The sequence below is a fragment of the Anoplophora glabripennis genome, unplaced genomic scaffold (genome assembly GCF_000390285.2).
Source record: "Anoplophora glabripennis isolate ALB-LARVAE unplaced genomic scaffold, Agla_2.0 scaffold42, whole genome shotgun sequence".
NCBI lineage: Eukaryota > Metazoa > Arthropoda > Insecta > Coleoptera > Cerambycidae > Anoplophora > Anoplophora glabripennis.
Window position 1 is genome coordinate 349,890 of NW_019416219.1, and position 21,690 is coordinate 371,579.

At 32.6% G+C, this 21,690-nt stretch overlaps 5 protein-coding genes across 5 annotated transcripts; all 5 read right to left on the reverse strand.

Moving 5' to 3' along the window:
• Positions 1-561: 561 nt before the first annotated feature.
• On the reverse strand, positions 562-3,243 carry LOC108905418. Its single transcript, XM_018708254.1, has 2 exons — positions 3,211-3,243; positions 562-1,092 (listed from the first exon to the last, which is right to left on the reverse strand). The coding sequence occupies exons 1-2, from the start codon at positions 3,220-3,222 to the stop codon at positions 697-699; spliced, it is 408 nt and encodes a 135-aa protein (XP_018563770.1). The 5' UTR covers positions 3,223-3,243; the 3' UTR covers positions 562-696.
• A 2,488-nt stretch (positions 3,244-5,731) lies between these two features.
• Positions 5,732-8,613, reverse strand: LOC108905413 (cold and drought-regulated protein CORA-like). The gene is made up of 2 exons (XM_018708248.1): positions 8,577-8,613; positions 5,732-6,336 (listed from the first exon to the last, which is right to left on the reverse strand). Exons 1-2 carry the CDS (start codon positions 8,586-8,588, stop codon positions 5,866-5,868), a joined length of 483 nt encoding a protein of 160 aa, XP_018563764.1. The 5' UTR covers positions 8,589-8,613; the 3' UTR covers positions 5,732-5,865.
• Positions 8,614-10,800: 2,187 nt separating this feature from the next.
• On the reverse strand, positions 10,801-11,708 carry LOC108905354 (uncharacterized PE-PGRS family protein PE_PGRS54-like). The gene is made up of 2 exons (XM_018708183.1): positions 11,697-11,708; positions 10,801-11,235 (listed from the first exon to the last, which is right to left on the reverse strand). The coding sequence occupies exons 1-2, from the start codon at positions 11,706-11,708 to the stop codon at positions 10,801-10,803; spliced, it is 447 nt and encodes a 148-aa protein (XP_018563699.1).
• Positions 11,709-13,736: 2,028 nt separating this feature from the next.
• Positions 13,737-14,510, reverse strand: LOC108905417. The gene is made up of 2 exons (XM_018708253.1): positions 14,486-14,510; positions 13,737-14,180 (listed from the first exon to the last, which is right to left on the reverse strand). The coding sequence occupies exons 1-2, from the start codon at positions 14,495-14,497 to the stop codon at positions 13,773-13,775; spliced, it is 420 nt and encodes a 139-aa protein (XP_018563769.1). The 5' UTR covers positions 14,498-14,510; the 3' UTR covers positions 13,737-13,772.
• A 2,637-nt stretch (positions 14,511-17,147) lies between these two features.
• Positions 17,148-18,482, reverse strand: LOC111691355 (glycine-rich cell wall structural protein 2-like). The gene is made up of 2 exons (XM_023454019.1): positions 18,465-18,482; positions 17,148-17,936 (listed from the first exon to the last, which is right to left on the reverse strand). Exons 1-2 carry the CDS (start codon positions 18,474-18,476, stop codon positions 17,148-17,150), a joined length of 801 nt encoding a protein of 266 aa, XP_023309787.1. The 5' UTR covers positions 18,477-18,482.
• Positions 18,483-21,690: the final 3,208 nt, after the last annotated feature.

Below are 21,690 nucleotides of genomic sequence, written 5' to 3' on the forward strand. Positions count from 1 at the left end.
ACCTGGATATTTTGTTTTAAAGATAATTTCGTTGTAGAAACGTCAGTACACCAATATTCTTGTTTGGAAAACTATATGAGGGGAGAATGAGAAATGTTCAGAAGATAAATGATAAAAAGAAGTATGTATATCAAAAAATATAAACGCAAAAATAAATAGAAAGAAACAAAAAGCATAAGTAAACATGCAAGAACAACAAATGTACAATGAAAAAAGCTAGTACATGTGAGACCGAATAATTCACCTTATTTTCATAAATATACTCTCTTCAATTTTGTTAAAAATATATAATAACTTATAAATCAGCAAGTGTTCAAAATTTAAAATTCATTTTTCTCGAAACTAATATTTCATAAACTTCCTTTTTCTCATGTGGTCTCATCGCAAATTACAAATTTCTTTACACGAAAAAGTAATTTGTGTTTAAAACTCCATTTTATAAAAAATCTGGCTTAAAATCTGGAAAAGTCTGTTATTATTATTTGTGGATTAATTCATATTTAGACAAACTGTATAATAAAATCTATAAAAATGTATTGCTGGCTGCCTATTTGCTATAGAGCACACTTAAGACATAAATTTTCAAGTGACGCTGAACTTTTTGACCTCGCATTAATCAATTCTACATACGTAAGTTCCTTTGCCAGATTCTTGAACTTTCATCTTCTGAAATCACCGCCCTTCCCATTCGCAATCCTACCAATCCAGCCATCCATTCTTCCACTCATAACCATCCTCTGAGAGTTTGGACCAAGGATTTGATGGACCAACGATGGCAATTACACCCACCTTGGGCCCAACTATGGGATCGTGGGTACCATCTGGTGCGGTGATGTGACCAGGAATAACTATCGGCGTAACTATACGGGGTGGTCCGAGTTCCGGTCCCACGATGTAAGTCAGGCCGATGTGGGGACCTCCTAATTTAGACGCTGTGGCTTGTGGTCCGACTATTTTGGGGCCTCTGACTGTCTTGCCCGGTACGAAGTCGTCGTATTCGATAGCGCCTCCTCTGGCTCCACCGAAGCTCTCCAGGCGGTGTCTGGCAGGCGATGCTGCGGCTATGCATAGCACTCCCATTACTGTATAAACCTGGATAAAACATTGTAATAAAGTCATAATAATAATGGCATTTATTTTCAATAACCAGTTAACAAAATATTAAAATGTAATTAAAACACACATTTTATTCACATCTTTCGAAAATTTTGTAAAATAAGTTATAAAATAAAATTTAAGTACGATAGTCCAGGCGGCATTTGTTTCAAAAAGTCCATATTTGGGTGAATTGTATATCCACGGAGATTTTTGGCTTTTTGGCTTTCAAATATCACTAAAATTGAATTTTTCCATGATCATAAAAAAAAACGTGTGCTTAACTTTTGGCGGCACAATATGTTAAAAAAATTTAAAAAATGTCATATTTTTCTTCCTATTTAATTATACATCTTTTCAAGAGCTGATTTTAGGCGAAAATGGAAGAGGAAAAAAATTTTTGTAATAAATTTTTTTACAAAATAGGACTAGTTACAAATCGAATAAATCATGATTATTATTGTAAAAATCGAAAAAATCGCCAAAAATGGGGTAAAAAAACATTACTTTTTTAGGCAATTTTCGCGGTTTTGAACTTGCCGATTCAATTTCGAGCAGGCCGAAGCGGCCGCGCTCTCTGCTTCCCCCACCACCACTACCCGTACGATTTTCTTAAATTTCTCGCTTACGTAAATAACTTTAAACACGTTTTAAAGTAGGTTGCCAATGAAGAAAAGTATTGCAAACTTAGACCTGGTAAGTACTCGGAATACCAAAAGTATTTTTCGAAAAATTAACCCGTATGTCCCAGAAGATTTAGTGTAAATGTCGGTTAACTTTGATCGGCTATAATTACGTAACTAATTGACCAATCGATCTGTTTTTTTTTTAAGAAGCGTCTTTCCAATAACTTTTAAAAACTACTTTAAAAAATTTGATTTGATTGAATATTCACAAAGTTATTCTAATTGTTTATAAGTACAAAAATTCGACCAATGTTTAAACAGGAGCTAGAGCTCTTCTAATTGACGGATTCGGATTTTTCAAAAAGCGTTTGAAAGCATGAGAGCTCTTCTATATGTGATTAAATTTTCAAGTATCTAAGGGCCTTGATTTTTGCTGTGCAAAATTTTGAAAATTTGCAATTTTTTTTTCAAAATCTGGATTTCAAAATTATTATGCAAAATCTATGGAACTGATTTTGATGAATATTGGTGTGATGATTCTACATAACATGAAGTTTTCTTGGGCCAAGTCCTATACCCAATTTAAAGACCCCAAAAAAATTCCCTAAAAAGTAATGTTTTTTAACCCCATTTTTGGCTATTTTTTCGAGTTTTACTATAATAATCATGATTCATTCGATTTGTAACTAGTCATATTTTGTAAAAAATTTAATTACAAACATTTTTTTCCTCTTCAATTTTCGCCTAAAATCAACTCTTGTAACATATTGTGCCGCCAAAAGTTAAGCGCACGTTTTTTTTATGCGCATAGAAAAATTTTCATTTCTAGTGATATTTGAAAGCCAAAAAGCCTAAAATGTCAGTGGATATATGATTCACCCAAACTAAAACAGATACCGCCTAGTATACTAGTACTAGAATTAATTCCATAATGCAAAACCAAAATTGATGTCTGCCTGAATTTTCCAATGAACGTTTTTAATTTTTGTCTCTTTCTTTTTAGATGTAGTAAAATATTCAAAGATAGCAAAAAAATTAAGAAGAAAAGTTTGTTTTGACTTTAAAAGTATCTCGGTAGTGCATAAAATTTAATACAAAAATTAAAGACATAACCTAGTGAGCTGTAATTTTCTAAATTCCAAACTTTTTAAAACTGTTAAAAGTTGTATAATCAAAAATGTAAGTAGGATTTTTTTACTAAATCAAACGGTTTTGATCATATTCTCTCGATAAAAATGTAATTTTAATAATAAAATAACAGGTAAGTTCCTCCAAAATGTAATAAATCGCATATCTCAGGAGTTTAAACTGAAAATTATGATGCACCACTCTATATTTACAAATATCTAAAAAGTAGGTGCACTTCACAGCTCCTAAACTATCAACTTTTTTCCAGCGACCCACTTAGTCTAAGCACAAGCAAGCGAAATTGCTCGTTTCTTATAGGAAACGGTAAATCGAAAAATATGTAATAGAAGTATATCCTTACCAAGGCGTTCATGGTTGATATCTTGCTGACAGCGGGAACTGAACAGTACCAGTTTAGTAACGGTTACCCCAATTTATACACTTAGTTTCATACCTTAACTAATACTACGATATAAATAATTACCAAATAAGGTTACGTCATTCATGCGTCTAATTTTCTGCTTTTATTAATATTTTGCGCAATGTATCCCACGATTATTAGCGATGATTTAATTACACAAAATGTCAAATTTATTTGCCGTTTCTGTCTCCGTAACTCATTTTGGTACAGGTACCAACAAATACTCAATTTCTATTATAGAAGGAATGCATTGTGCTTTCGATATCGGAAGTAAAAGTAGATATGTCGTTTTTAACGCAATGTTTCTCTACCACCACTTACCAATTCGCGGAAAAGAATTTGGGGGGAGGGAGTCAAGTCAGACAAATTTCACACCGTATAATTGTTGGCACAGTAAACCAGTGATGGTAATTCAATTTCATAGGCCTTATATAGTACATCCAACTAAGATTTTTCAAAAGCTTTCTTTTTCTTTTCAAAGATAACTAAATATTAAAGATGGTTAATAGCGGGTCCGCCCCTACAGAGTCTAGGCCGAGAACAGCAATGGGCAGGTCAAAGATTCCTGTAAAAAGTAATATTTTGTATTATAAATTGATGAAATTTGAGATACATTTTAATAAAAAAAGTCTGTAATAAAAAAATAACAGCGGGCCAAAGATTGTCAACTGGGCCATAGTAATTGGTTCAATAATCCACCATATGCAAACTTAATATCATGCGACTCAAAAAAAGTGTATAAAGGTATTCTGGTTCTTATCGGGCCATTGTATAGTCAAATGTATGTTTGGTGTAACACTAACCCGAAATGTTTGATAACTTCTCTGCGAAAAAATTTAATATACACTAGTGATTGTGTATGTAGTAATATTTTAAAAAACAATAATAATAAATAAACTGAAACTGTTAAACTATTTGCGTCATGTCATTTACCTCTCTTTTTCTACGAATACCACAGTTCCTTGGCAGCCAAAGTCGGCTAAAATACTGCATAACCATTCAGCATATTAAATCAGGTAAGGAATTTTTTTCAATGCATGAAATTGAAACGAATATTTTGTGCTCTCCTGTTAAATTTGATATAGTTATTTGAACTTTTTGTAGGGAATCGGCGTTTTGTTAAATGAATTTCTTAATTTTGTTATTTACAGTTTTGAGAACGCGCTTTTTTGAGAAATATGGAGTGGAACAGTCACAATAGATTACAAAATATATATAATTTCGAATTTTTGGAACGTTTTTCTAATAAAGAACTCTGAAATGAACTATTGCATTTGAAATACATTAAATAAATGTTAGATCTGCATATTCTGTGCCAGCTTCTTCAAATTACAGCACTATACTTTTTTTTTAATTAAAATGTCAAGTTCAAGAAACGAATTCTTAGTTAAAATAAGCAAAAAATAAAAGTAGTTTTTCCAAGATCTGTTCTTTTAAGCTAAGAGGAAATATAATTTTTATTATCAATAGCTCAAAAAGGCTGACAAATTTAGTTGCTGTAGTACAGTTTCTTGAAATGATTTTTATATGTAAAATTTTTCAGTTTTTAAGTTTTACTCGAAAATCAGACCTTTGTAAAAAAATTTCGAAAAACAAATTGACAGACGAATCCGAAAATATCATGGTTGTTACAGTAAATCAGTGGCGTACAATTTCATTTAGAAAAATATGCCACCAATACCCTGTACATACCTCCGTCACTAGAGCATGTAAATTTTAGGAAAAGCCCTCAGATTTTGGACAATGTTTACATGAATACATGTGCCCAATTTCAAATTATTTCACTTATTAGTTTTTAAACTATTTAAAAAAATTAAAAATATTTTTGAAGGTTAACACCCTGTATCTTTTTAACGAAGCGTCCTAGATAAAAACTTTACAAGAAAGAATCCTCTTAAAATTCACCAATAGTAGAATACAAGGTTTCATTTTTGGTCACCATTTGTAAATGACTCTGAATGTTAATTGGCTATAAACAAAACTATAGTACACATTTATCACAGCACACAGTGGTACTGATTAGTTAATTTTGGAGATAGCGTAATATGTTTGATTTAATGGTTTTTTGACCATCTTAGGTTATCGTCTATTTGCAATCCTAAAAAAAATCGCACTTTTAACTGAGATTATTATAGCACTGTCGACAAAAAAATTATATGGAAAGTCATAAGGTGTATTCAAACAACGAAATTCAAGACACTGGATTTTAGTTAAGTTAACTATTAAGTCGTTTTTTTCAAATCAATTTACAAAACTCGTCAACAAATTTTTGATTAGTTGTTGGAGGTCGTCATGGGTCGTCAAAGAAAGTTACTACATTTGTACTGATATATTGAGGTAAATCGTTTACCAAGGTCAGAAAGATTAAAGGTCCCAATACTGAACCCTGAGGAATTCTAACGCTTACCTCATAAAACTTCGAGGATTAAAATAAAAAAATTGAAATTTGTAATAACTCGTTTATTAAACATGTGATAAACTGGTAAAAAAAATATAAAACAATGGTAACATTGCAAAACCGTTCAACATAAATAAATTTCAACCATTGAGTTAAGGTACTATTTGAGGTGTCAACAAAAACGCAGCGTTCCAGTCCTAGTGATGGTACCCATGACCGTGACCTCCATGTCCTCCATGTCCTCCGTGACCTCCCCATCCGCCTCCGTGTCCTCCTGCGCCGCCTTCACCGCCTTCGCCTCCGGCACCGCCGCCACCACCAGCTCCTTCGGCGAAGGTGACTCCTCCAAAGACTGGAGCCGAGAGGACGGCTCCCTCGTTGACTGGTCCGGAGATTGCGACGGCTGCTACTCTAGGTCCCTCAACGGAAGCGGGTCCAACGCTAGGTCCGGATACTCCAGCTTCGGCGAAGTGGGGTCCCTTGAGTTGAGATGGTCCGTAGGATGGTCCGTGGACGTGGAATGGGCCGTCGTGATGGCCCTCGATGGTCGCTCCATGTCCGTCTCCTCCGTGCCCTTCGCCTCCATGTCCTCCGCCGCCACCTCCGTGGTGCCCGTGATGGCCGTGGCCGGACACCGCGACGGAGAAGATGGCTAGAGCTACAATGGTCTGGAAAGAAACGATACTTAGTTGTTTTCCTTCCAACAGAATACTTGAATTTTTAGTCAGTAAATCAATAAAATAGATAAAAGGAATTATAAACTTGTAGGATCTCAGTATTAAAACTACAAATTGTAGCGCCCCAAGTGACTACAACTGGAAGTATCCGATAAAAGCGGGAATTTTGAAATGAAAAAAAAAAATTGAATAATATGCCACCAATACCCTGAATTTCCGTCACTGAAGTATGTATATTTTAGGAAAATCCCTCAGATTTTGGACAATGTTTGCATAAATATATGTGCCCAATTTCAAATTATTTCACTTAACAGTTTTTAAATTATTTAAAAAAATTAAAAATGATTTTTAAAGTTTAACACCCTGTATCTTTTTAACGAAGCGTCTTATATAAAGACTTTATAGGAAAGACTCTCCTTAAAATTCACCAAAGAATACGAGGTTTCATGTTTGGTCGCGGTTTGTGAATGTGTGAATGTTTAATTCATTCATAATAATAAATCAAATACAAGAATATGAATTGGTAGACAAATATGCAAATCATGTGATATATCTTTAAGACATAATATAATCTTAAAAATTGTTAATTAATCAATAATAATCGATATTACCACAAAAATAGTTCAAAAAGTATTTCATAAAAAATGTTGAACATTTTATATTTAGACTGTCAGACTTCGTCACTAAATTTTATGTTGAAAAGTATGAAAAAAGTTCCAATAAATGATGATCCAAAGGCCCTCTTCAAAAGTGCACAATAAAGGTCAATATTATTAGAACTTTTTTCTTGTTTTTGAACGTAAAGTCTAGAGAAGTAGTTTGACATCTTTTAAGATCGATTTTGTTTAAAAAGAGCACTTTTCTTATATATTTAAAATGAACATGTAATTTTAAAATGACTGAAAAAAAGCTAGACAACAAAAATTCGTTTTCCAAATCACAAGTTTAGACTGATTGTCTACCTTTTATTCTATTTTTTTCTATTCTAAGCTGACTTACTTTTTACATACCTAACTTAATCATTTTAATTTTTGAAATATATTTAAGTACGCACAAAAAATGTCCCGTTAAAGTTTACTTAATTGATTAGGTCTTCTGCGTACTAATTTTGTTGGTTTACTGTTTTCATTAAGAAAATCAGGTACATTAATTGTGAGATTTCCATTGTATAAAGAATATGTAAAAGTAAATAATCTAAATTGTAGAATTGAGAGGAAAAAATAAATAAATTAAAAAAGTAAAAGAAATAAAACAAGAAAAAAATTAAGAAACATAAATAAAATAAAAATGAAATTATCAACAATACAATAAAATATGACAATGACAATATGATATGACAAGAAAATCTACCTACTAACAAATAAATAGTAACAAAACCAAACAGATATAAATATTGTAAACTCCCTATACCACGATACTAACATAAACAAATTGTAAGAAAAACGAAAGGATATAAAAATGTAAATCTTGGGTAGAATAGTTTTCAAAACATTTTGTACATATTATATGAAAACGTTGTAGTGTAATATCCATATCCCGTGAAGAAAAGAGAAAGAGTATTATTGTCCCGAAATAACTCTGGCTAAGCCATCAATCCACATTCACACACAGCCGTGAGTAATACCTATTTTTTTATACTTATGAAAGTACTTTTACTTAGAGTTAACTAAAATTTTTTGAAAATTCAAAAATGAAGCTGTATTGGCACTGTTATTCATATTCAACTGAAATCGATATTAGTAAATCGTTTTTAAGATTAACATACCTAAATAGATATTAATGAATATAAAAGTAGTATCATTATTGACCAAAAATAATAATTTTAATCTTTTGATTTGTATTTCTTCGATAGAAACAAATATGTGATTTTAGAAAAAGTAACGATTCAAAATTTCAAAAAAAAATTTTAAGACAACTGATTTCTAATTCTATTTTTTCAATATCCTGTGCAAAATATACAGTTATAGATAAAAGATATAAATTGATAAAAAATTATTTAGTTCACCTTCAAATAACGAAAAAAGTTGATTTTATTATAGAATGTTGTTCATGTGATGTATTTGAATACTTTTTAATTATTAATAATGTATCCAATATTTGTAAAATATCTGATAGGACATTGGAAATTAAATATGATCAAAGTATGATGTACCCGCGGTTCTAACGATATAATCCTGCCCAACATTCGATTAAACACTGATTCTGTATGAGATAAGAAAATCCTCTCTTACCAAGGCGTTCATGGTTGATATCTTGCCGACTCTACGAACTGAATGAACACTGTGATTCAAAAACGGTCGCCCTGGTTTATATAGCTACTTAATTTCATATCTTAGGTAATAGTATGAAATTCGGTTTTTTTGCAGCTTTGCCACTAGAAACCAATATTTACGTGCAACACCCATAAGTGAAAATCATGACCAAATTCACTTATGACAGAAACAGTTTTTTTTTCCTTTTAGGATTACATATATTTATTCAAACAATAAATATACAAGCTGTCACGGTTTCGATAAATTAGCGATTTTTTTGTGTCGATACTTAAACGGTGTTAAAAATTAATTGATATTGAACTTAATTTAAATGTTCATTGATACATTATTGCCATTATTAATTAATACGGATAAGAACAACTGGAAACTACATTTAATCTGTAAATATGTTATTCTACATTAGAGAAGTTTTGTATTAAATATAATTTGATAGTGAAGAGATTAATAGTGCTGCAAAAAAAGAAATTAATAACATCACTCGGAAAAATCATCTTAATGCCTTCTTAACGATAATCATCCTAAATAATTATAGCAAGAAATATATTAAAAAAGTCTTTTTCTGAAAACCTAATTGTCGAGTACTTTATTTTTTTAGAATATAATTTAGAGTTGACTTTCTAATTTAAATATATGGTTGTAACCATTTCTTAGACAGTCAGTTTTTTGAGATTTTATAAAAAGTACCATGAAATAACAATTTTACTATATAAAAGTTCGACAATAACAATTTTAAATGAGAAATGTATGAAAAACGAACTAGTACGTAAAATACTATTCCTATATTAACTCTTAACTAAAATTCATGTTCTTACGTTTAGTTACGCTGAACCGTTTATGCTCTTTCTGAAAATATCTTTATAAATATAGATCTATCAGAGCTGGCATTGTTTTTATATGGAAATATGAAATTTACCTAATAAGTAGCAATATAATTTTATTCTACTTATTGCTAAAAAAAGTTAATAACATTCATAATACTAATTCCACTTTTCCCTTTACATTCCTCTAACTCATTTCCGTATAGTGGTATAATTTCTTTATTTGCATTTATTTGAGTCAATGGATCATTCACGTAAATATTAAAAATCATATCGCTAGAATCATTCTTGCGATAAAATGGTGGTTTGAGATTATATTTTGTGGTAATAATTCACATTTCATTAGTCAATGAAACAAGTTAGTATAAAATAGTCATTTTTTGTTCAATAATGCACTAAAATGCTTCTGGATTAATCCATTGAAGAATACTTGTCACAGTTAACGTTACAAGATAAAATATTCCCTGTCTATTTCTTTTAGATCTTTTGTTCGTGTATTGATGACGGCCTGTATAAGCTGCGGTTTTTGGTAACCTTTTTTCAATTCCAACTATTCAGTCTATTTACCGCGTTTCGATATTCGGGAGACTTTAAATAGACCCCGCATTATCTTGAATTGTGGCTTGTTAGATCATTTGGCTGAAATTTCCTCATTGTGGTATTTCGTTCTAGATCACTTGCTTAGCAATTATATTATTAGGGAATACTAAGAACAAAGATAGGAATTTGGTTGGGAGAATTAGGAAAGCGGAGAGACCGGAAAAAGTCGACGTGTATAGATACGAACCCAACGCGATCTGTTGGAGTATAAATACACTTTCACTCAGTCAGCTGCTGGTCCAGAACATCAGCTACATCCAAAGATGTTCATTTGCCCTGTATTAAAATTATTTATGTTCGTCTAATTAATTCTTCCAAAACAGGAATACTATTTTATATGCTCCCACTATAGCAAATAGACTATTAATACACTGTTTTTAAGGAGCTTGGTGTATTTTGATATATCCACGTCCTCCTCTATGAAAATAGTTCACCTTAATCATTGAGTATTCACTCCACAAACTCGCGGATGACTTTAAAGTTCTTGACTTCTCCATGAAATGGAGAATATGGAATGGAATGGTAGTGACATTTCAGAAACACTAGTATTTTTTTTTCTAAATAGAAAGGCAAAAAAGGTAGAATATTACATAAGTATTCCTTAGGATTAAAAAAAACATATATTTTGATGTAACTGTTCAATTTATTGCAAATATTATTTAAGTACAAAAATTATCAACACATACACTTCACCCATAACAGTAATAACTACAAATTATATACATTTCTAAGCATTGGGGCCAAGTTATTTTGAGTGAAACGATTCAATAGTGGTATTCGTGTTCATGTCCATAATATCCCCCATATCCACCATATCCCCCATGTCCTCCAACACCGCCAGCACCTCCAGCTCCGGCAGCGTTGTCCACAAATCTGACTCCTCCAAAAACTGGGGCAGAAACAAGCGCACCCGCATTTACGGGCCCAGCGACGTGGGCAGCGGCAACCTTGGATCCGTAAACTTTGGCGTGATCAGAGGTTGGTCCGCTTACTTTGACGTGTCCAATATGTGGGCCATCGACGCTGGATGGTCCGTAGAGGGGGCCTGCTACTTGGTAGGGTCCTGCTTGGGCCCCCAAGATGGATTCTCCTCCGGTTGAAAACCCTTGACCCCCAAGTCCTTGACCACCAAGTCCACCGTAGCCGTGGTAGTGGTATCCGGAGACTACCACGGATGAGACAGCAAGAAGTACGACAGTCTAAAGAAAAATAATTATTAATTAATGTAACAAATGTCATATGTATATATAATTTTTTTAAAAATATCTAATACTCAATTGTTTCCAACACCCAAAGTATTTTAACTAAAAATTTTTGTCTCGAAAGGGAGATAATAACATTGTATCTAATTATTTTGTAGGAAGATATTCGTTTTTTTTTTTGTATTACTTCATTTTTCTTCAGTGCATTTTGATATTTTTGTTTAAGTATTTGAGAATTTGTTTAAAATTCCGATATATTTCTTTTTTTTATCGACTTTTTTCTAACCCCTGAGTTATTTACATAAAATAAAATGAAAAAAAAAACAATATACTTTTGATTTGTCTTGAAATGTAATGTGGATGTAAATAGATGTTATATTTCCCGTTAAAAAATCGATTTTCTCTCAATTTCCAAAAATAATTCGGAAAATAATGCATATTAAGAATAAAATTCTTACCAAGGAGTTCATTGTTGATATGTGGAAGTTATGTTGAGCTACGAACAGAACTGTGGTATTGAAAACAAAGGTCCCAGTATTTATACTAGACACAGCTTACTTTAAACTATAGAAAATAAAACAAAACGACTTTTTTCCATTGTTACTCGAAATGTTTGCTTTTGTTCATATGAGGTATGAGGTAATATTGACCAAAAATGTTTCTATATGACCTACATCCAGTTCCTCATTGTGTCGAATTTCTTTTTTCTTCAGTATAATAGTTGCCAACAAAAACTATAACGATATTGTCGCTTAATAGTATAAGGTACAGCAGATTTCTTCCTGTTTGTGTTATTATGTTATTAGAAAACACAGCCCAAAAAACATATGTGCGTAACATACAGTAATTAATGCATATTCATCTAAAAATTCGTTTGAATCAGAGTCTGTTTAGTAATAAGTAAGAATGGTAATGAAAACTTTCAGAAATATTTAATTACACAGTTTTAAAATTATATTATTGTCTTTTATAGTAAATCAATATTTCAATAAATAAATAAATATATTTTATTAAGTGAGAAATAGTCACTATATGAAAGCGGTTTCTGTATCCTGCTTTATCAGTATGGGTGAGATATAAAATATAAAGTGTGTTAATTCTTAAGTGGTTATTGCTGCCAAAAATCTAAATCTTCAATTTAGCCAAATTGGCAGAGAATTTCGCTCGTCCTATCTAATAAAGGTCCGTCGTCATTCGTCATCGATCATTGATCATTTGTTATGGAACCACCAGGCATATACCAGTTTCGAACTTATAAGTTCTCGTCAGTATGTTATAGATGAGATAATCGACAAATGATATAACTTTTTTGGTGTCTATGTACAATCATAGTGGGACATATAACCTACAAAGGCCTTCAATGCTGCTAAATTAGCAGACAACGAACTGCTAATATGAAGTTACTATGAAGCAAAATTGCGTTTTATATTCGATCGTCTGACCTGAGGTGTATAGTAATGAGTTCGTTATCGGTATGTGTCTGGTGGTTCTACTAATGTCTGACTAATTGTTTACTAGATATTGCGGGTGTGATTCAATGCTAGTCGGTTCATAGTTCGCAGAGTAGTTATTTCCCACGTGTCAATAATGCAGAAAATATAATAATTTTGTTAAAAATGGGTTAGATCTACAATTTTTACGATCTTCATACTTCTGCTTGAAATGTATTTATTCATCAATGGACGAAATTCTGTGAATTTCAAAAATTAACTGCCTCATTGACGATTGCATTAATGTCAGTAGTAGCGCTCTCAGTTGAATAAATATACCGGTCAAGAACATGGTTTATTTATTCAAGTGGCTTATTTCGTAACGAACTAAAACTAATAATTTAATTGCCCGTGATAGGCGCGAAGCAAATTTTTCAAAACTTTGTTATAAATATAAATATTGCTAAAGAAAAGGAACAGGGAAGCTGACCTTCATATTTAAGTAAACGTGTGGAAGATGAGAATACTATTTTTTCTTATATAGGGAGAAATAGTGAAATTGAGTTTAAAAAATATTTTAATTTCAATGAGCAATTTCTTCACATGAAATAAATCATATTCAAAAGAACTAAAGAATGTAGATGTATTAGTTGTGAGTTGCATTATTCATTACTTTCTTTACACATTAACAAATAGTTAAATAAATAAACCATAATCTGAAAGAAGTCTCACATTTAAAGCTGCAAAATAAACATATTATGGATCTCAACAAATTAGCAACTCATTAAAAACAGTTTTCATATTCGACATATGCAATTCTGTCAAATTTTTCCTTGTTTCAAGATGCCTCAAACTTAAAGAGTTTTTAATAACTCTGTAGATTTTGTCTTCTATTGTAAAAAAATATCACTGTTTTTTTCTTTAGTGGCCACAGTTTTCTTAGACATTAGATAATTAATTAATTAATTAATTCATTCATTCATTCATTCATTAAAATGACACCACACACTAATTTTTTATAAAAGATGTATTGCAAAAGTACAAAATAAATATGATACACAATTCCACGTGCCATAAATACAGGTCATATTAAATCTATCAAATTCAGTGCTCGTATCCATGATCGTTCCAATCTTCTCCACTGTCACCATCAACCCATCCACCTCTATTAACAAATCGTACGCCTCCAAAAACAGGAGCAGAAAGCACAGCGCCTTCGTTTACAGGTCCAGTAATACTAGCAGCTGCGACTCTAGGTCCAACGATCGAAGCAGGTTCGTTGGTTGGTCCCGATACCCTAGAAGGACCATACTGAGGTCCGCTGACTTCAGACGGTCCAAAGGAAGGACCGTTTACGTTGTAAGGACCAACACTGGCTCCCGCTACTGTTGCCTGACTTCCTGCGCCAGCAAATCCTTGAGATTCGAATCCTCCATAGTAGCGATAGGGTTTGTCTCCACCATAGTAATGGCCAGAAACGGCAACTATGGATAGGGCAGCGAAAAGAACGATCTGGAAATAAATATTTATTACATCAGTTAATAATTGTTTGATTTCAATGTCGGTTTGTTCATTTATTTGTTATGATTATGTAAATAGGTTGAGTATTACTGGTTTTTTAACCTCACTGTAAATAATTGTATTACTTTGTTTAACGTAGAAAAGGGAAATTATAAATTTTTAAATTTCACAAATATGTTGAGGTAAATTACAAATATAATAGAAATAATACTTGTTTTTTCACATAAAAAACATATGTCTTTTCGAATTATTATACTGTGAACATTTTTAAGGTTAAATTGAATATTGATTCTTACCAAGGAGTTCATATTTTCAGTTTTGGTGTCTGGTAGCTGAATACTGTGGCATTTAAGTCTAACGGGCTTATATACCTATTAAATTTTAGAGTTTAGATAGCAATTTAATTTTTTTTTGGAATAACCATTTTTTTACCTTATACAGCCAGCACACTGATACGACATCTATTGAATTCCCATTCCTAATTTCATTTCATGCGTTTCAATACAATAGAAAATATGTGTCGAGAGTGAAGTAGAGTAAAACGCCGCCTAAGTCTCTTTTATGAATATTTATAATACAATAATTAATATGGTTTTAGGAATCAAATAATTTGACGTATCGCAAAAATTGGACCAGTTTCCCCAAAAACGCAAAAGAGATTTTACAAAGCATATGCGAAGATGTATGTATAAAAACAGATAAAAAAGATATGTAACATATAGAAAGTTTATAAACTTATAGAAGATAAGTTAACCATGATTCGCTTCATTTTATTAATATCACTTTTTTAAATATTTGCCCCAAAGTATAAAAAATGTCTCAGATACCAGTTCAATAAAAGTTTCTTAGTGAATATGACCGCAAAAAATTTCAAATGTTATTACAGCTTGACAATATTTTCTGTTATTGTCTCATGGAGCACCCATACAAAATTTGGTTTTTCTTCTTTTTCTGCTATTGATCCTATTCACAGTTTCTTAGCTATTTTGGCAAAAAAAATATAGAAATTTGTTTTGTTTCTCCAAAAAGCATAATCTTAGAGTACAATCAATAATTATATGTGGACAATTATGTTTATCTTGGAAACAGCTAGCAATTAAAAATTGAAAATGATATATTTAAATATATTTAATTGTACAACAAACTTGACATACAGAAATCATTAAATTATGCAAACAATAAATAATGAATGAATTGAATTCTTTAAATAATGTAATGTTTCATAGAAATATTCTTGTTGTTTTACCATCACATTTGACAAAGATCGACACCAGGAATGATTAAAGGCAGTGCTTTTGGGCGATTAAATATGAATAGTTACCGCTCTTCTTCTTCTTTCGCTGAGCTACATAAAACAGCAGCTTCAGGGTTCAGAAGAAGTAATATTTACTAGAGCGTGGTACAAAAGAACGAGTGAAATGTGTATAACTCTTTTTTAACTTATCCCATTTATGTTTTTCAAATAAATTCGCTCATTGGTAAGCGATTCAAATCGAGTTCCATTCTAATTCATGGCATTTTGCTGCAGTTTTGTTTCTTCTACTGCGAATGCTTTCTGCATTTTGCGTCAAAACAAGTTTTTCTCAATTATAACGAACAATTCTGGGTATTTTTATCCTTCTGAATGTTTTCTCTGTTCCGGATAGATCTGGGTTTATTTTTTGTATTCGATGCTAGTTATAATAAATTAGGCCTACATCTTCTTAAAAATGACTGAATAAACTATTGCAACGCGACAGAATAAGTTGTTTTAAAGATAAAATCTCCTTTCAATTGAGATATAGTGCCTGTTGTTTGATGGGACTTAATTTGAAAGTGTTTTTTCCTTACAGTACTAAATTGATGAAGAATCTCTTAATATTGCAAGATTTTTTCGAAAAATCTAAAGATCATAGGATCTTAAAATATAGTAAGTAAGAACATCACTATTATTACGATAGACAAATACTATATTAACTTAAAATGTTATTTTCCCCTTCTGACAACAAAACATCCGCCTTAAAAATAGAAATACAAAGCCTTACGGTGCTTGCTGCTGCTGAAGGAAATATGAGGTTTTAGATTAATTCTCTCTTTGTTTATAACCAGAAACAGTCGTGCATAAACAAACATTTTATTGCATTAAATTAAAATGCTGTTTATTCATTTATTTATCCCATTTGCCTTTGAATTCGAACGCTCTTTTCAGATGACGTGAAATTAAGACAAATATGCGGTAGCTGAAAAAGTAGTTCCCAGCATCAATCAATATTACTAAATATTTTAGGAGCGGGCAAAATGTATTTGAATACTGATTATGGAATACATTTTTCTTTAAAAAATACTTATATTCTATTATTAACTCTCACATGTTTTTACTATTTTTGAAGGCATTCAAACAAAATAAAGAAACATAATTTTTAAAAAATCTTATCAGACGAACAATGTCCTTCGACACCAGAAATTAGGTATGGAAAAGATACATATTCAACCTCTAGATAAGATTGCTAACATCTGAAAAAATGTGCTTTTTTTCTTATTTTGAATGTATTCCCAGTCGTCTTATGCCCTGACGAAAACTTATATAAATAGTACAGTGAAGAGATATCGTTTCTAACTTGCTTAGATTTTCTAAAATGCTGAACAAAAAATTGCGCATATAAATGTCCCATTTAAGTAATATGGGGATATTACCTTAATATGGTTATTAGTTACTTTAGCGTAATTTATTTTTTAAGTATATAGCAACAGTGGCCACAGATATTTTTTTTCACTAAAGAAAACAAGTACTTATTATATTTTCCAAGTATATTGCAAACATATAAAAAAGATATAACAAACATTAGCTAATAACAAAAACTATAAATCAGTAGTAACATTGCAACGGTAAACTTCCAGTAATATTTCAAATGATCGATAACAGTAAACTACAAGTTAAAATATTACTGAGGGTTCTTGAACAAGACAGTCCTTCTACAGTTAGTGATGTCCATGCCCATGTCCTCCATGACCTCCATGACCACCATGTCCCCCATGGCCTCCCCAGCCGCCGCAGTGACCACCGGCACCGCCACCAGCACAACCGCCGGCACCATCGCCGCCATCGCCTCCCTCGCCACCATCTCCTCCACCTACGAAGGTGACACCACCGAAGGCCGGTCCTGCAAGGACGGCTCCTTCATTGACTGGTCCAGAAACTCCGACGGCGGCTACGCTAGGTCCTGCAACGGCAGCGGGTCCAACGCTGGGTCCGGATACCCCAGCTTCGGCGAAGTGGGGTCCGGTGACTTGAGATGGGCCGTAGGCAGGTCCAACTACGTGGAAGGGGCCAACGTGTTCTCCGACGATGGTTTCGCCGTGTCCGTCTCCGCCGTTTCCACCGTGTCCTCCGTGTCCACCGTGCCCACCGTGTCCACCCCCGTGGCCACCGTGACCGTGTCCACCGTGCCCGTGTCCGCCATGACCCCCATGACCGCCATGTCCACCTCCGTGGCCACCATGCCCATGCCCACCGTGTCCACCATGACCGTGTCCACCATGACCGTGTCCGCCATGACCGTGTCCGCCATGACCGTGTCCGCCATGACCGTGTCCACCATGACCATGTCCACCATGACCACCACCGTGTCCACCGTGTCCTCCACCATGTCCACCATGTCCACCGTGCCCACCATGTCCTCCATGACCGCCATCATGGCCTCCATGGCCATGGCCATAGCCATGGCATGAGACTGCCACTATAGATAGGGCGACAAAGGTAGCAAGCACCTAAAAGTAAAGAAAATCGAATTAATTGAACAGCTTCAGAGAGTGCAAAGTAGCAAGGATACATGTATTTAAAACACATCTAGAAATGGAGAATAATGAAGAATTATTGTTTAGAACTTTGCTGGAATGGTATTTTGTGAACAATTCAATTATTTTTCTTTATTAAATACTCGTATTTAAACCGATTTTCAAAGCAAAAGGATTTATTTTAAATTTCTTTAAGTTGAAAACATCTAGTTTTAATTGGAAATCAACCGTGAACTTACTTATTACCAAATATCTGACAAACTCTGCATTTGATTAGAAAAAATGAATATGTATCGCAATGTTCGTAACAGTCCTGCTTTGGCTGTAGCAAAAAACTCTACAGCCCATAAAAAAAGGGTTGTGTAACTTCACAGCTAACGAAGTAAAATATTTAACGTGTTTTGAAACCAATCATGCCGATTGTTTTAAAGCAATAAAGTTTTACTACTGTTGTAATGGAAAAAATTGTAAAAAAAAATTTAAATATAAATCGTGTCTTACCAGCGTGTTCATGGTTGAGATGTCTTGATCTACTGACTCAAAAGTGTGGTTTGAACAGCGTTCACCCCAGCTTATATACATAATTTGGAGGCTTAGGTAATGACTTGGAATTAGTTTCTGTCTTTCTCACAACACATCAAACCATGACACATTCACACGACCAAATGCAATTATGTCGACATATTCCATTTTTTCCGTTTTCATTTTCACCTATTTCTAAAAATAATTTGCAATTACTGTTGGTAGTTAAAGAAACAGGAGCATGCAACTATGAAATTTCATTAGACAAGTATGTCTTACATTCTTCTCCAACACGTTTTTTATCATTTTTTTTTCGGGATGAACTCGAGTCATGATGTTGGTGGTGCAATGTTGCTAATTAAATAAATGATAATTAACAGAATATGAGTATAATTCTGTAACTTATTTCCATATCGAGATATATCCATGATTTACTTGAGAAGTAAATTTTGAATTGCCATTCTCTGAACTCATCAGTCACACATAGAGATTGGAAATGTTAGGAAGCTGCATTGTGATAAATATAATAGTGCTTCAATTTTGACTACTTACGAAGATGCGTAATAACTGGAAACTGACTTGTTGACTTTTTTTAAATCAAAACCAGTTGAATCATCAGTGTCATATTTGGTTAAACATTTTTTACTGTGGTTTCCTCATATTTCTACAGGGTCAGGTATTCTTAGCGATCTCTATATTTCAGGTAAAAAATAACGCAATTTTTTAAGAAAGCTCTTTGAATTATACTGGTTATTTCTCTGTTTTGGTCAATAGAAGTTCTGTTAAAATATGTTGCCTGGATTCTCCATTTTTATAGATACTAAAAATGTAAATTTTTTTCTCACCAGAAAATATGTCCGTGGTATAAAAGACTGATGATAATTGAAAAAATTTTTAATTTTTCCTGAAAGTAACTGAGCTGAATTAAAGGACACCCTATATAATTCCTAATACTCTATCAAAACTTACCATTAACTTTTCATTGAGATGTCTTTACTTTTATCTCCAAATTTCCTTGCTGCATTTTGATTCATTCTTATTATTATTCATTATTGATTTATTCACAAACTGAAAAAATAAAATCAAGTTGAATCAAAACTAAATGAACAAATTATGGCCAGTACCGTGTTCACCGAACTCTCTGTATTACGTCCAATATCCGCGAGAGTTTGCTGTTCAAATTAGCAAGATATTACATGGTACAAGTAGTGTTGCCACCAAATATGTTTTTTTGTATCGAAATTTAATTAACATCAATTTTGTTGTACAATTTGACCCGGAACAAATTCGCAATAACAAAATCTCTCAGTGCTAAGAAAGTATAAATTTTGAAAAGTATCAAATTATGCAGGAAGAAAAAAGCAGGTACCTACGTATGGGCTGCTAGATCGAGCGTGAAAATACGTTTTAAATCAACCTCGACAAGATATTTTAACTGGAGCATATAAATGAGTTGACAAGAGGTATGGGTGATGTGCATCTCACAAATAATAAAATTATATCTTTAAAAGTTTTATTATTCTTTGAACATATTTGTTTATTAGAATTTATTGTTATCAACTAGATTCTTACTATATTTGAGTGAACTTTTTTAAAATACGATTCACATAGGTCTTTAATTCAGCAGTAAATTCTTTTAAATTATTTCTTCGCGGTTAGAGGGTAAAGAAGGAAATATTTTTATTTTAAAAAGGCACTCCGATTAAAATTTTTGCTTGTCTTTAAAACGCAGTTGGCATGAAGAACTTTCATCTTGCATGTCCAGGGTGATCAAAAAATGGGTAAATATAAAAATCGTTTAAGAATAAACTGACTTATGCTCATCATTCAAATGTAATTGGCATGAAGAACTGTATTCAGTAATTTTTATTTAATGCCGTTGCTTTAATATGTATGAGCAACGGAAATATTTCCAAACTTCTTAATAAATTATATATTTGTTTCTTAGTTTGTACTTAGCAATTCATACAATTAAGGAAAACAAGCACAATAATATATTACTATAATATAAACTAACACTAATAACAATTGCATATTTTAAATAAAAATGTTTTACTGTCCTTGCTATCAAAGTAGGCCGATTCATACACAAATTGAAATTGTAATATAAATTTCAATTCTAAGCAACTTCCCTTAATAACATATTTCTGTATTGTTGAAAACAAAGGCAGTTTATTCTTGAGCGGTTTTTATATTTATCGATTTTCTGATCACCCTGTACATGCAAGATGAAGGTTCTCCATGCCAACCGCATTTTAAAGACAAGCAAAAATTTTAATCAAGAATGCCTTTTCCTCGTAAAATGAAAAATAAAAATATTTTCTCTCTTTTCCACTCTACCGCGGACATACTGTATATCTATCTATGCAGTTGTTTTTTGAAAGTGCTATTATAATTTTGAGGGTTGCTTTCGCTGTACAGCAAAAATAAAACGCTCTCTCAACGGTAATAATAAACTATTTTATTGAAAACTAAGTTGTATAGAAAAAGACGTGTTGACGGGGTGAGTGTTCGTTGGAGACACCCCGTGTGTGGAGTCGGTCGTAGGTATATGAGTAAGCATTTGCTCGCCGACGCCAGTCCGCCGTAGACCCTTCCTGGAACGCTGGTGCTTCCGGCGGCGTCCTACTGGCGCTCTTGACGTAATGCTTAAAAATGGGTCACTTGCGAACATGTGTACCCACAATTTCAAGGGGTTATAGTCGACTTCAAAACAAAGAAGCAGTCTAATAAAAGTTTTATAATAACAGAAATATTTATATTGGAAATTGATGATACTTCTGATGTGGGTCTCTAGGGGTTAACCATACATTGGTACAACCGAGAGGAAATAAATGTTTGCTGTCATTTCTAACAGCCACCTTTGCCATTTTTTGCGGAATGATGTCTACAAAATTTAGTACAATCATCTTCATTTAGAGAGTTCGTGATGATGGAAAGTTACATGGAAAAAAAGCCGAAAACCATTTGTTACAAATTGAATAAGAAATTCTCAACATTGTCGACAACAAAGGTTTATTAGATGCTTTTAGAAACTATTAACACATGCATTAATCACAATTATTGAATATCTTTACAACTTTGCTGGACAAAACAGGAAAGCTACATTTTCGGATGTTTACATGTTCTTCGTGATCTTTCAGTGCGAAAAATTAAAGGAAGTTGCTCTAGTTTAATGTTACGCTTCGTCATTTTTTGGATTGAT